This window comes from Molothrus ater, chromosome 4, assembly GCF_012460135.2.
Source record: "Molothrus ater isolate BHLD 08-10-18 breed brown headed cowbird chromosome 4, BPBGC_Mater_1.1, whole genome shotgun sequence".
NCBI classification, from domain to species: Eukaryota; Metazoa; Chordata; class Aves; order Passeriformes; family Icteridae; genus Molothrus; species Molothrus ater.
The window spans coordinates 63,120,065-63,135,930 of record NC_050481.2 but is presented as its reverse complement, the minus strand read 5'-3'; the positions used below and the strand labels follow the sequence as shown (position 1 = coordinate 63,135,930).

Below are 15,866 nucleotides of genomic sequence, written 5' to 3'. Positions count from 1 at the left end.
CGCCAAGGGTCAGGCACTTTGTGAACTCTTCACTCCTGGTGGTGTAGGGAGAGTCTCTCCCTATGGGGCATTCCCTTCTACTCACAAAGACATTAATGATTAACAATGATAACAGCTCTGCTTACTTAGAAAACTAAAATACCTTAAAGTCAAGTAAATCACAGTCCCTTGTGAAAGCTTGTTGCTGATTCACCCTCCTGCTTCAGCCCAGCCCTGGAAGTTTTCCTCTGCCAGGCAAAACTTTCATGAGAGGAGCGCAAGGATGAAAGTCTGTGCTCCCCTCACTGTTGTCTTGGCTCTGAGTCTGAGCAGTGACTGTGCAAGGATGGTAAGTGATTCTTCTCTTTCTGAGTGATGGATCAGCTGTGGGATGCCTGGCAGGACCAGGCTGCCCTGGGCCTGGATGAGTGAAGCCACTGAACAGACCCAGAGAAAGGGAGATCCAAAGGGAACACAACAGGGATGAGCCAGATGAAGGCTGACAGTTTGTGAGAAGTTTATAAGCTCTTTAGACAGTTTATAAGTGCTCACTTGTGGGGGGACTGTGGGACAGCTGGTGCTACACCTTTCTCTGTTTGAAGCATTTGCTTACATCCATGCCTTGCTATGGAGGAGGAATTGGAAGTGAGGAAGGACCACAAAAATGGAAATCCTTAAAAAACATATCTCAGAAAAGTGTTGACACAAGCAGGTACCTGCAGTAGCATGGAGGGAGAGTGCTCCACTGCCAGACACTACTGCTGTCTGTAACTGAGCAGGCCAGCTTAGGTGGCTATCTTCTTCTTTTCAGACTTGTTTCCATGCCAAACCCCTTGGTGGTTTGCATTATGTATCTTGTCTTTTCTGGGGCTATGTCTGCCAAGCACATGAAGCACTGCTGAACAGGCTGTGGTTTGAATTTGCTAGTTTGCTTAAACCCCACCACAGCCTGGAATCTACCACGGGCTAGCAGGGCAGGTAGTTCACTGCTGCCTTACGGTCAGCACTGGGGCCTTAAGATCAGCCTTATTTCTCTAGCTGGGTTAAAACTAGCTCAGGTATACTTAGATGGTGCTATAATCTCAACTATCTCAGTGAATTACAAAAGTATGTCCTCAGATATTGCATGAGGGAGCAGAGAGGAATGCTCATGCTCAAGGTAAAGATCATTCCTGGCTGGAGCCCTTGCTTGGTGGTGGCAGAATCTGTGTAGAGTGCAAAAACTGTTATTTCCTCAGAACTGTTCAAGCCTTCTCTATATATCTTAGCAACAGCTTTTTCTTAACCCTCACTTTTATGTCTCCTGTCCAGTTCTATGTTCATGATATGTGCTTTTTTGACTGCTTTTGTGATATTTTTTTTTGCTATAGTTCAATTGCCAGCACCTTTGGTGGCAGCAGCACTTTATGTGTATTATTCTCTTTTTATTATTTCCTGTGGCTTAAAATCAGCTCAGCCTAGTGCTCTTTGCTTGCTGATTGGCAAACCCAAATACAGTTAGAAGTTGCTTTTGTAACTAATGCCCTGGGGGCATTCAGTTAAATAGCAGGAAAAGGCAAATGTTGGGATATTATTTGTAACTGTCATCTGGCCCCAGAATGCATATATTCTTCCTGCTGAGAGAAATAGGAGATGTGTCCCTTGGCAATAGAAAGATAAAATGGAGCAGAGCTTTGGCCTTTGTTGAGTTGTGCTGGGTTTTCCTGGTTTAGCTGGCACTTTCAAGAGTCAACGTGTATCTACCCTCCTTCACCTGCCTGTGCCCCACCAAAAATCAGAAGCAAATAATATTTTCTCAGAAGCATTGGGAGAAACACAAGATCAGGGCAGCCTGGAAAGTAGCTTTTTACCAGTAGTATGGTTCTCAGAGTGAATTTGTGTCTCCAATCCACATCCACATTCTCTTTTTCTCTTTGTAGCACTACAGAACTGGGGCAGGAAGAGGCTCAAGGCATGGCTTCCCTCACCCAGAAGGTACCAAGTCAAATCCAGTAGTTTTCATGACAGTAAGAATGGTCTGCCTGTCTGTATCTGTGCTGTGCAAGCTGGTAGGAAGCCTGTCTTTGTTTCAACATGAATAAGGATTATAGAATGGTTATGCCAATATTAATTTCTGTTTAAAGGGGAATTTGAGTATAGCTCAGGAATCTCAGGTAATTTTCCTTCAGGTGCAAGATTAATGGGAAGGTGCTGATGGGATTTGAGTTGTCTGAGCTGGCATGGCTTTATATTATTTCACAAGATGGTGTGGCTGAAGATGTGCAACAACCTTTAATCAGAGCTGCAGCTGCCCTGTAACTTTCAAGCACATTAACTCTTTGTATGTACGGGTTCAGTTTCTACCCTGGCCCTTGATCTCTCTGTGGGAGAAAGGTTTCGAGCTGCATGCAGCTTTCTGGTTCGCATTTGTTCTAGTGGCACCCCAATGATCAGACATCCTGGCTGTGGGAGAGTGTTGCAGTTTCCATTTTTAAAGCTTTTATTGTCCTGTGCTTTTGTTGTTAAAGATTACATGCACTGGGCCACTGGGCTTTATAGGTTATAACAGTGGCCTTTGGGATGCAATGTATCTTCTGAATGGGGATGTATTGTCACAACTCTCCTGCCTGCTTGTACTGGGAGGTATGAGACAGAGAAAGTTGCCATTTGCAACATTTGCTTAATTAGTTCAGAGAATGAAAATAGGGTTGACAAGGAGATGGCAGAGGGGATGGCAGAGGCTATTTCATATTGCTAGAGAAGGAGGCAGTTAGGGCAGATGGAGTGACAACAATCCCAACTGATTAAGAAGAGGTTGGACCACAGGGATAAGTTATTTTTTCTGTAATGCCAATAACTGACCTCAGCAGCTCTTTGAGATGTCTGGGCTGATGGGAGTTAACAGACACTGTAAGAGTGTGCAGGAGCCCCAGCCATAATGGGAGGGGTAAGCTCGGGACAAGGAGCAGTCACACATTGTCTCTGAGAAATGAAAATGTGCTGTGCTGCCGGTTTGGTTGAATGCCCCATTTCTCTCTTACAGCACTGCTTGGCTTCCCATTCAGACTTTGGGATTTCAAAACAGATTACTTTTAGTTTAATGGTTAAATAAGCTCTGACAGTTTTTCATTGTCTTTTTTGTCTTCAGGCTCTCTCATTATCAAGACTCATCTTGAAGGATTTTTTCCTGATAGACTCCCACTAGCCTTCCTTAAACTCCCACCACCCTTCCTTAGATTGCCATCACTGATGTGGCAAATATAAAACTTGCCCTTTTTAGATACTGGTCCCATCAGTTTCTCCCCTCTTGTAAGGAATCTGCTTATCCCAAAGGGAAGGTTTTATGATCAAATTCTCTCTCTACCCTCAACCTTTAAAACTTCTTCCTCCTGATTTTTTCTATTTCAGTTTCTACTGTCTGGTTCCTTAATTATTTTAAACAGATATTACAATATGATATAGAGCCTGAAAGGATACAACTTCAGAAATTATTTTAATATGCCATTGCAATACTACATAATTAGAAATTATAATTGCAATTAATGGATATAATTGGCATTTGCTGTACCAGAAGTGGCAGTATATTTTGAACTGAAATGATCTGAGATCTTTGTTCCACTGCAGAGTCCATTAATCTTTGTTGATTCAGTCATTATGTAAGATTTTAAGCTTCTTCTTATGCACTAGACATTGCAGAGACACAGAGTCCAGAGTACAACTGAAAAACTTGCAGATATCTATCTTCATAATTTCATATAATAGTATATAATATAATTTGTGGTTTGGTTTTCAGCTGCATTATGAGTTTTTTATATTTGTATTTCAGTGTTTACAGAGGATGGACATTTATGCAAATTTCCTTTCCGGTTTGGCGGAAGGTTTTATCACACGTGTTTATCAAATTTATTTTCCAGAAAGAAATGGTGAGTTGACATTGCTCATAAATGAAAACAGCATTCAAATGAAATGTCATCCTTTTAGTGCTTTAATCGTGCGTTTGGAGTAATTAACACGAGCTGGATGTTGTGCCCAAGGTGCAGTTCTGCTGCTGATGGCCGTGGCCCTCGGGTCAGGATGTGCTCAGGGGGAGGGGAGCCCTGGCACTGGGTGTCCACAGCCACAGGAGGCTCAGGAACTGCAGAAATGCCTCCTTGCTGCCCTGCCCATTGGAACTGCAATTTACATGGGTGACAAGAGCTTGTACAGGAAAAGCAGGACTGATAGAATGACCCTGGGAGAGCCTCTCTGCTGAGGGAGAAAGGAGACACAGACTCCTGCAAGAGAGGACACTTGGTTAGGGGGCTGTTGGATTTGTGCAGGCTGTACTTGTACTGCAGCAGAGACCATCTGATTTTTGAGGAAAGCTGTTTTCTCCCCACCCCCATCTCTCTAATTTCTATCTAGATTGGCACCAGAACCCCTTTGGACAGTGCAGTACTAAGAAGTGAGGTATTACTCCTGTTTGTTGGTTAATGATTTATTCTACTACTGTGTTTAAGGCCATTTTGACTTCTTTTGGGCAAAGGTTACTCTTTTACTTTTGCAGAAGCTGTTGGAAGTATTCATGATCCATTTTTGGGGTAGGAGCAGTCAGGGGGGAACCCTACTGAATTAAAGCACTGAATAAAAAAGATAACCTTTGCAGACAAACTCATATGATAGGCATATATTAACTGAAATCAAAGACAACAAACAGAATACGTGGGTACCAGTAATGTGAAAATTATGCCCAGATGAGCCAAGTGAAAAGCAAACACTTGCCTCTTTCAGGGCAGAGATAGTATTTTAGAGTTTACTTTACTTGCCCAGGCAGGGCAGAACTCTCATTTTTTATACTGGACTGTCTCATTTTTTCATGATCTGTCGGTGCCTTTCTGATGACACATCTGTTTCAAGTGTAAGTGCTGGTGTAATGTAAACAACACAAAACAAACCTGTTTGCACAAATAGACACCCAGCTTCAGGCTAGGAAACCACTTCAGAATTTCCCCAATAACCACTGATAAAACCCAGCTAATAAAAGCCTCCAGGAAACAAGAATTTGAGACTATCTTAACTAAAGAAAGGGAACTGGAATAATTTACCAGTTTGAATCCTGTCTTTGAACTTCAGTCACAAAGAGTTTGACCTTAGTACCCACTTAATTTCATGCAGTGCTTAAGAGGGATCCTGTTAATACATGACACTGTGTATTTGTTTTTAGCCAGTTAGGGCACAGAAATGGAAAAACTTGTCAATGGATGTGGTCCAAGGTTAAAGCACACTTTAGAGCTGACCTTGAACAACTTGCTCTTATGCTTCTGACTTTTTAAAAGCCATTTACAAGCAGGGAGACAAGGAAGAGGACAGCTGGAGTTATTTGGATTTGACAGACCATTTCACCCTATGGGTGACCTTCTGACCAGTGTTTGCTCATCACTCATAAGCTAAAAGCAACTTAATGTGTGACTTCAGGCACAGAGATGCCAGGAAAAGAGCCCTGAGTAGCAGTTGGGAAACCTGCTCTGTGCACTTTTTGTGTGACTTGGCACCAACCCAGGCTGGCCTTACACTGAATAACTGATCCCAGGGACCTGGAAGGCTCCAGGTGAGGGCAAGGCTCGTGCCCTTCCTGCTCCTGCCTCCTGCAAGCTGCTAGGAAGGGACGATGGGAGGCTGGGTCCAAACTGCTGCTGAATTCTGAATTCCAGGAAACCCAGCCAGGAGAGCCCTGACTTATGTGTTAAATTCACGTCCTTGGTCTTCAAGTCACACTTTGGGTCAGGACTACAGGCAGAACTTTACAGTGCAGGCTAAACCCCACTCAAATTTGCCTTATATTTATGTTTTCTCATACTGCATATGACACAGATACTGTGTTTCAACATAAATCTGTTCCTGACCACAGAAAGCTCTCCCTACTTTGAGAGCAACAGACAAGTTGTATTTTCAATAAATATTTATAAAGATACAGGAAAGAAGACAAAATAATTGCACTATTTAAATAACAGACTTCCTTTAGCTGCATTCTGTATTGCTTTTCCCCTTAATTATAATCTGTTTATAAGATCAATAGATCAGATATTTATCAGATAAATTTCCATTTAGGGGCCTATTACTAAGTCTTGCATGATATCTTGCTAAAGATATAGTGTAAATTTTCCTTTTGTGCTGAGGAGAAAAAAAATAGCTGAAATTGCTACTGAGTTTCATTGGTACCTCCAGACAGACAAAGCAGTGTGGGGACAGACAGAATGGGGGTGCAGTGAACACTGGTGAGAGCAAAAGGGGAGGCTGGTCTGAACTGGACCAAGCTGTGGCTGCAGGGAAGCTGCAGCACCCTGTCCCTGTGTCCCAGGGTGGGATGGGTTCCTCAGACTCTGCTCCAGGGGAATGGCAGGAGCAGACCTTGCCTGAGATTTTGGCTATAAATGGGAAGGTGTTGACTCATGCCCTGCAGGAGCCTTATCCTGTGCTTGAGTTCTGGAGGGGCAGGGCCCCTGTGCCAGGGTGAGCTTAGGTCTGTGTAGGAAGGACATGATCTTATCTTCCTTGGAAACAAGAAGATAACTTTTGATGTGTTGGCCACAGACTGAAAACAGTGCAGAGGAAGCTTTTTGGCCAGCTGGATTACAGGATGGGGAGTTCGTGACAGCCCTGGGAAGGAGAAGTCCCTGTGGGCTGAGCTGGGAGATGTCAGGCATCAGGTTCTGAATTTTCCTGGAGCTGGTAGTGGTTGGTCTGGTGTTGTCAGACCAAGTCTGTCAAGCCATGTCTGTCTGACAACACCTAAAAAAGTCTCAGGCAACGTCCAAGTCTCAAACACAGTGACAACACCAGGTGTGATGGCAAAGCTCTTTGCTTACACCTGCCTGCCTTGGGCCTGGGGCTTTGCTTGTTCTCCAAACATCCCATTGTTAGGTCTCCCTATGCTCCTGATGGGAAAAACAGCCTACTTTCCATGGATCCTGCCTGCCAGTTAGGCCTCATCTTTTGTTTGCCCATTCCCATGCTGTTTACCATCTATGGATTTAAAATGTTATTTAAATCAATCCCTTGTAGTGGACTTTTCTGATATAATTAGTTCAGTATCTCTGTCCTTATGTTTTCACTTTCATATAAGCAATTTTATATGACAAGCTGATGTAAAGATATTTGCTATCCCATAAATTTTGAGTGTGGATGCATTTGCAAATAGCATAAAGATGTAAGGCCACTGGGTTGGTTTGGCTGCTGGAGGTAACATTCCAGAAGACTGAAAAGTCATCATTTCATTTTTGGTAAGCCTCCAATCAGACAAAACACTTTTAAAAGAAAAGGAGGGAGAGAAGTGAAATAGCTTTGAGATGAGCTGAGATTCTCACAGAGAGTGAGATCTGTGGTGGAAAATATAAAAGGATTATGTCACTGTGCAAGGAGCTTGGGACTGAGGAGGCAGCTTGGCATCACAAGGGGGGACCAATCTCACTGTAGTCACTGCAAGGCAATAGGGAAGGACTGGCCAGGGAGAGCATCAAGTGGGAGGACCAGTGGTTTGTGGAGAGCTGGTAGGAGAAGCCTCTGTCAGGGTCTCTGACAACAAAAAATCCTTTTAAGATGTAAAATTTTGAGATTCCTCTTTGACTAGAACTTGGCTGCTGCTGGACAGTGACACAAGCACTGCTGAGGACACTTTTAACTCATTTCTCATCTTCATTCTTGTGCATACTAGACCACCCTTTAAAGAAAGCACAATCCACTTCCCACAGAAGGATCTTTGAGGAATTTCCATCAGCTCCCAGCAGTTGCATCAGCCTTAATTCCTGTGAGAGAAGAGCCTCTTTAAGCATGTGCCATGTTAATCTGCACCAGACTACCAAGCACCTCTTTTAGTGCACCCTTTATAATTGAGGTCACCCAACTTAATATACATGGCCTATTCAGATGCTCCATAGGAATTATGCATTTTAAATACCACATAGCATCTAATTAAAAAGGAAAATAGGGCAGTTAAAATGTAGACATGTGCTACAATAAAATTTCAGTCTAGCTTGTGACATCCTGGGGTGAAAAATTTGATCACACAACTGCTCAAGGAATTATAAAACCAGGCATAATGGAAATAGATCATCAGGCACATTAAATAAACTCCAGTGCCTTCTAATGTCATGTGGCTGATATCTATTATTCTGCATTATAACTGGCTAGGGAGGGTGTTTTGGTGGATGGTGCACTGGGACAGGGCATGGACCTTCAAGGTGCAGCCTTAGTTCAGCCATGTGCTCCCTGTGTGTCCTCAGAGAAGCCTCCAAATCTGCTCCTGCAGAAGAGGAATAGCAGCTCTGTGCTCCTTGGGGTGCTCTGAGCCTGAGATAGCAGACTGAGATAAGAGACCACCAGAGAGGGGGTGCAGGACTCTGTCCCCTGCTCTCAAAAAAGGAGAGGTCTTATCTGTGCCTTTGGAAATCACCACCATGTCAGTTATTTCCTCATTTCATCTTGCAAGTTCCAAAATAAGAATGCTTTAAAGGAACTGAGTCTGAAAAGGGTGAAATATGCTTGTCACTGAAAGTCAGGGAAAAGTCCATTTGTGGACAGTCTCCTGCCTCCACAGATTATTACAGTAACTGTCAGGCATCAAAAATGGTCTGGGTCCTGTTTTGCTTGTTTTGCAATAAGTAAAGAAGACATTATTTGTTTGCTTTGGTTTTGTTTTTTATTTCTGTCTTTCATTTTCTAACCCCAGAAATAGGAAGAATGTTGGGTTTTTCTGAAGGATTCATTGAAAATCCCAGGTCCTGCATTTACATCTTATTTTTAATATGTTTTTAATGTGAGACAAGTGGAGCAGAGCAACTTTAACAAAAGGAAGCATATTTTTTCCTCTGCTCTTACAACAATTTGAATGAAACTGGTGCTAATTAGAAAAAAAACCAAGCATGAATTTCCTGGTCACCAGAGTGTGAAGGCCCTGTAGTTTCAGTGCAGACATCCAGGGTGTTTAAATGTGAACTAAGGCTATTTAAGGATGCACTAAGCTGCACCTTTGATTCTTTTCAGGTGTTCCACAACACATAACTTTGACCGGGACAGGAGGTGGGGACACTGTGATTTGCTGCCCAGAGACCACTCAGGTAAGGCCCTGGCTGAGCTGCTCCAGGTACCTGATTCCTACTTTGCCACCTGCAGGAAGGAGGGGCAGTGCCTTCAGTGCAACTTTTATTTGAGTATTTATTTTGAAGCAAGCCTTCACATCAGCTGTTTCCATAATCTCTTTGTGACGCTGCACAGCCATAGCATTAGACTGTGAATATCACACAGCCTTTAATTCACTCTCTGCTGACTAACTCAAAGCCATGGAGGGAAATTATGGTAATGCCAGCATGGAAATCTAAACTCCTTCTGGAGCCAAACACAAAGGTGATCATCTTCTCCTCCCTCATGGCTTGGATGTGCCTTTTAGCTTTCCCTAAATTACACAGCTGCATTTTCTGTCTGTTTGACCAGTTAATTTCTTTAGAAGGCACAGAAACATTTGACACCCTGTACAACACACAGCCATCACTTCCAGCTTTCCTTTCTTGAGATCTCATGGGAAAGAGCAGTTCTCAAACCCAGACTTCCTTGAGCTTTGGGCTGTGTCAGAGAAGACAAGAGGCCAGACATGTTCATTGCAGGAGTCCTGAGGGATAATGAAAGGATTACTTGGCTGAACAGCTCTGTAGCTTCCTGTGGTCACCACACTCCAGTGTTACAATTACCTCATTGTGAGAGTCTGTCTAAAAGGGTCAAGGTCTGTGGCAAAGAAGTCACCTTTACATACAAAAGTCACTTTAATTGACACATGGGGTGAAAGTTCACCTGGGAATATGCATCCCTGTCCTCAGCTCTCTCCCAGTGACTGGCTTTTGCTTATCTCTGTATCCCTGGCTCCATGAGGTGGGTGCTGGGGAAACCCATTTTATAAAGAATGTATATATATATATATATATGTGTGTATGTGTGTGTATATACATATGTGTGTGTGTATATATATATATATATATATATATATAAATTCTCATTTCATACAGACCATCTTGAAAAATCAGGTGTTGAACTGGTCAAACTTGATGCCTCTGAGGCTTTTTTTGGATCTGTGTCTAGTTCTGTTCATGTTCCTCTTTTTGCTGTCTCACTATTTTCAAGCGAGACACATTTAGTCTGCAGGATATGACCAATAGCCTTAGATATTCACTTCCCACTTTCAAATGAAGGGCTTTTTCCACCAAGCCCTTTCAGGAAGTTCTCCACAGTGTCAGGAGTCTCATTGCCAAGCTGATTGCAATCTACCAGAGCACTTGAAAAGCCAAATTAGCTGAATCACGCTGACAGTCTAGAATTAAGCAGTGCACAGCATCACCTTTTTAAATGTAGCTACTTTAAATTATTTTCCAGCCTGGCTCTAAAACAGATTAACAGTAGATCAGAGGCCAGTGACCTAGCCCCAAACTAAGCAGCAATGTATACAACTTTGTAATGCAAGTGTGCCAGACATGAACATAGACTTTATGGGCCGTTCATGCTTACAAGAGTCAGGTTATGAGGGCTGCACTTAGTTATTCATCAGTGGCTTTCCAGAGCTTAAAATACAAATTGAAAAAAACAAACAAACAAACTTATATGTGTGAGAAAGGAAAGGAAAGATAAAAAAGGATGGGGTAGCTGGAAGAGATCACCACTGGCTGTTGCAAAATAAAATAACCCCTTTATTTCTGGAAGCATTTAGAATTTGAAAAAAAAAAAGAAAGTTTTTTGGCTGTTATTTTATTTATAAACATAAGTCTACTTAGGTTTTTTTTTTTAAGCAGCAGTTTTTGGATTTGGGAAATGTTTAACAGATCATTAACTATAGCTTAAAGTGAACAGGTTTATGATGAGGTTGAAAGGAAAAGCAACATAATGGATGAAGGGAATTTGAAGCAAAAGAAGGAAAGTTTGCCTGCTGTGGAAGAAATAAGCAGTCAAACTGAACACTGCTGACCTCTAAAATGTGTAAAATAATACTTTTTTAAAAAATCCACTAAAATATTAAATCTTTTGGTGTTTTTTCTTGAATAACAAGAAAACATTGAATTTCAGGGAGAGAGTATCCTTTGGCCATAAGAGGTTGGTGAGCAGTGTATCCATTGGCATGGAGAAGGAGCTTCTTTAGAGCGAAGGCTGAAGCACAAACTCTCTCCAGGCCAGAATACCACATGTGACAAGTCAGCTTCAAAATGTTGCAGGTGCTTACAAATCAGTGTTAAGCAAGCACTTTTTTGATTCAGAAAAATACATCTGCCAGATTCAAGGGGGAGTTTTAATCAGGAAGCCTTTAGCTCTAGGATGAAGTGAAGCCTGGGTGGGAAGTTTCTGCTGGAGGGAGCTGTTAGTACTGCACACACGTGGGCTGTGCACGTATAGCTCGCATATATGTACAAATGTCCATAAATGTGAAATGCCCCTATAGATGGGACTTCCAGATTTTGGGCAGTCTGGTAGGACTGCTTCTCTGAATGTCTGGAAATCTTGGACAAGTGGCCAAACCCCCAGGGAGACCCAAACATGGGGGAGAAAATTGCCAGGCAGTATTTTTAAGATCCCTCTGGACTGATACGGAAAGAAATAGTAGAGTGATTTGGGGTGTGCAGGCAAGAGGAAGAGACATCATCCCAGGAGGAGCTCTGAGGAAGGTGGGTGGCAGAAACAAAGTTTTTGTTGGGAAATATGGGCAGAAAGGTGAGACAAGGCTACTGCTCAATCAGCAGAGACTTGGAGAGGTGAAGCTGCAGTCAAGATGAGAGCTAGCAAGCATGGAGTGTTTTACCCATGAGGATGCTTTAGACAGTGCTGAGAAAGTGTGGACTTGGCACTCCCCAGTTAAAGGATAGTTAATAGTGGGCAGGATTCCCCACTGGGAACTGAGATGTGTCCATCTGCTTATGAGCAGAAGTTGTTCCTGGACTCCAGGAAAGAGGTGGAGCAACACAGAACATGCCTGGAAGGTCAGACTGGAGTGTTGGGTGGGATGTAGTGAGGAACAGATTGAGAAAGAAATAAATGAGTGGAAGTGCTTTTTGCAGATTTAACAAGGGTACAAAGAAATTTCTTGAACATTTGTTACAGCAGAAGATGGCTTAGAGATCAGGTCATGGTTTGGATGTACTGGGAATAGGAAATACAGGATTTTCCTTTGAGGAAACATTACAGCACTAGAAGTTTCATAACCTTCAACAGCAGGAAGAGTAGGAATGTCACTGACTTAACTTGCTTTCCCTTGATGTTATCCTGGATTGAAACTCCCAGTGAATACACCCAGACCTGCTATCTGATAGGAATTACATCACTCTCTTCTGAAGTAAATATTTTGATCCCTGCAGGGGAAGCTCAGATTTACCCTGCTGTAGCAAACTTCAGGATGCAGCCTTTGTGCTCCACCTCAGCCCTGCTCGTGTGTGCCTGTGCATGTTGCATCTCATGCTCAGGACACACTGTCTAGCTGAAGGAGCACCTGGACTGAGTAACCCTGGAGATGGTGTAGCAGAGTTTGACTAGCATTGAAAAGGAAGATTTGAATGCAGACAAGCTGTTGGGCCAACTCTGGAGCAGGTGTAAACATGCTGTTGGTTAACTTCAGGGGAGATACATCCCTTGGCACTGCCTGAAATCAGAAACACTCCCTGACCAGCAAGACCCTTACTACTTTTACATTGCACATTGCCAAGCAAAGCTTCTATTGCATGAGTTGTCCTGGCATCTAACTCCTCTCTCACCACATTTTCCCAACATTCAGAAAATTCCCCAGTAAATGGAGATATGCTAGACTGGTCCAGTTTTCATCTTTCTTGGTGTGATTTCCTTGGATGTTTAAATGGGGATACAAGCATCATCATGTCACCCCAGGACAATGTGCTTTGTGGTTTGCTTTATAATTTTTCCCTTGGTTCCAGCTGTCCATTCGTTTTAGACATAATCCAAAATCCCATGGCAGATCCTTCTGTCGAGGGCTGTCCTCTGTGCAGTTTGAAAGTGATGCATGATCCCGGCAGTGGCAGAGGCCGGGCAGTGCTGCAGCCTTCCTCCCTGTGGCCTTCCTCCCTGTGGCCTTCCTCCCTGCCCAGTGTAAAGGCACAGCTCCATCTTGTGGGCACCTGGCCCGTCTTCTTCCTCACCACAGAGCCAGCCCTGGGGACTCCAGGTGTGCCTGGACCTGTCCCCTTCAGACAACTTAGTCTTGGGCCGTGAAGGTTCAGCTCAGAACCACGTAGTTCAGATCTACCACATGGTTTTTAAAAGCTGGCTAAATATGTTTCTATATTCCACAAACCCACTGTCAATTGGTTGGACAAACTTAGTTTTACGTTAGTAGATGGTATTAAACCCACTGAGCATGGAACCAAAATGGTTCATGGAGCCAAAAGGAGAAAGCATGACTTATACTATACTTATTAACAACAATTTCTTAGTGGCTCCTCCAGATCACTGTGCAGACAACCCCTGCCAAAATGGAGGGACCTGTTCTCTCACTCACAGCCACAGGATGTACCACTGTACCTGTCCTGAGGAGTTCACAGGCGAGGACTGTCAGCTGAGTAAGTATCTTCTACCACCAGTGTTACAACATGAAATATGAATAGTAAGTAGAGCTCATTAATGTTTGCTTAATGAAAAGGTAGTGCTGTTGTGATGGGAGAGACCACTGCAGCATGAATGTTTGTGTAGGTGGATTTCCAAATGGTTATGACAGACAATCCATTCCTGACAGGACAACTGAAAATAGCTTGACTGTGCAATTATAAATCCAAGTATGCTCTGAGCATGGAAACACAAAAAGCCTCTTCCCCTTCCTTTGCTGTTTTTAAGATTTAAAAATCCCTTACATGTTTGGAAATTACTAATATTTGGTAGGCAATGCACAGAGACATGAAAAAACAGCACAATTTCGGGTGATGCCTTGTTCCTTATGTACATGCACGTGCTGGGGACAGTGATGCTGTCCTGCTCATAGGGCTTTAGGAGAAAGCCACCTCTGTCTTGAGGTTCCTGGAGCTGCTGCTCTACTGGCTCAGTGCCTCCACACTCTGGACGCTGGCTAGCTTGAGAAGAACTGTCAACAAACGTGGATCTGCTCAACAGGAAAAAAGGGATGAGCAGGGAATGATAATAGAGATTGTGATGCCGTTTCTTGCATGAAATAACATCTGAAAGCTTGTGTTGTTTGTAAAACTTGATTTCAGAGAAATGTTTTGACACCAGCCTCTACGAATTCTTTGATGTGGGTGTGAGCTGGTCAAGAGTCCAACAAGGAGCAGTGGAGCAGTGCACGTGTGTGCATGGCCAGATGGAGTGTGGCCGTGTGGAACACAAAAGTAAGGCACTGTTTTGTACCACAGCTGTAACTCTGCATGGAGTGATGATAAAGGACAGTGAGGGTATCAAAGCCTCAGAGGTGTTACGCACCCCAGTGCTGCCCTTGCAGCTCATGTACCCTCTCTAAAAGATAATATTTTAGATTTAGATTTCCTTTCCAAGAGTTATAGATATGAGCAGTTATACTGACCCAGGAAATCCCTTCAATGTGCCCATCCTTATTTGAGGAAGCAACTATTTTAGGAGGAATTTTAGGGACACACAGTGTTTTCTTAGAGAGGGATGAAACCCCGATCTGCAGCATTTAAGAATATACAACAGATTATATAGGAGAAGTGGTAGAATTCTTTCTCCAAAACTATAACCTGCCTGAGAGGCACACCCTGCACACCAACAATCACTTCATATTGCTGTTTTGCCTCTGTGTTTCTTTCCAAGTCCATCCCACTCTTGAATTACCAGCATGTAAATTTTACCTGCCTCCAAGATCCCATAAGGCCTGCATTGGCTCCAGAGTCCCCATGATTTTTGGCCCATTCCTGGCAGGGATAATGCTTACATTATGAAGCCTCCTCCTTTTTTAAGGGGGTGCCAGGAGCCCAACACCCTTGCCAGCCAGCACAGGAAATACACTTTGGGTTGTCACCCATCTGAAGAAGCCAGCACAGCTCCTTTCATTTGGAGGACAGATGTTGGGAAGCAAACCATGTGCTTCACCTACACATGTGCTCTGGTATGGCTATTCTGCTACTCAGTCTGGCTAACTTTTACCCTGACCAGATTCACAAGTAAGTCACACTATAAATTAGTTTCATAAAAGCCCTTTGAAATACATAGGTGTTTTTATTCCCACCTTATGTAATTGGAAACTAAAGTATGGAGAGTCAGTGGCTTTCTAGGATGTTGAGAGTCCATGTGAGAGTTGGGAAATTTGATAGGACTTAATACTTCCCAATCACAGATCTTAAAGTATTTAACTGAGCTCCCTACTAGATATGTTATTATAAATTCTAATGGAGCTCAGTGGCAAGTCTGGAATTGGCAGAACCCTCTATAGAGGAAGAAATGTTAATACCATCTCCACTAGTAATAATAATCACCACCCCCATTTTACCTATTGTTCACTGATAATATCTTTCAATAGCTGACATTATCCAATAGCAGTGAAAACAATAGACAGACCTCAGTGGGCAGAAATCAGTCGAGTTTCCTTCTCTTTAATTTATCACAAGTGTAGGTCTGACATAAACAAAGAAGAAAAACTTCCCCCAAATGCATATGCACAGAGGAGATGCACTAGAGCAAGTTAAAATGGACTGATTCTCTTGAATAATTTGTACCTTTGGTTTGATCATTGGTTGTGTTTCCTTGTAGGTTGTGTTCATAATCCTTGCATGAATGGTGGAGAGTGCAAGATGGTTGCCTCCACTGGGAAAATAGTATGTGATTGCAAAGACAATTATGCAGGAAAGTATTGCAATATTGGTAAGTATAACAACCTACAGGCAGACAGAATTAGGAGTTTCATCTGGGTGTAAGGCTGCTGGGTTTGGCTCTGT

At 43.0% G+C, this 15,866-nt stretch overlaps 1 protein-coding gene across 1 annotated transcript in view; it reads left to right on the top strand.

Moving 5' to 3' along the window:
• The first annotated feature begins 262 nt into the window (after positions 1–262).
• Positions 263–15,866, top strand: part of HGFAC (HGF activator) — a 40,402-nt gene continuing 24,798 nt past the window's right edge. Inside the window, exons 1-7 of the mRNA XM_036382332.1 lie at positions 263–328; positions 1,899–1,953; positions 3,785–3,881; positions 8,977–9,050; positions 13,416–13,529; positions 14,175–14,306; positions 15,682–15,792. Coding sequence (XP_036238225.1) covers positions 263–328; positions 1,899–1,953; positions 3,785–3,881; positions 8,977–9,050; positions 13,416–13,529; positions 14,175–14,306; positions 15,682–15,792 — 649 coding nt within the window. The remainder of the gene's footprint in view (positions 329–1,898; positions 1,954–3,784; positions 3,882–8,976; positions 9,051–13,415; positions 13,530–14,174; positions 14,307–15,681; positions 15,793–15,866) is intronic.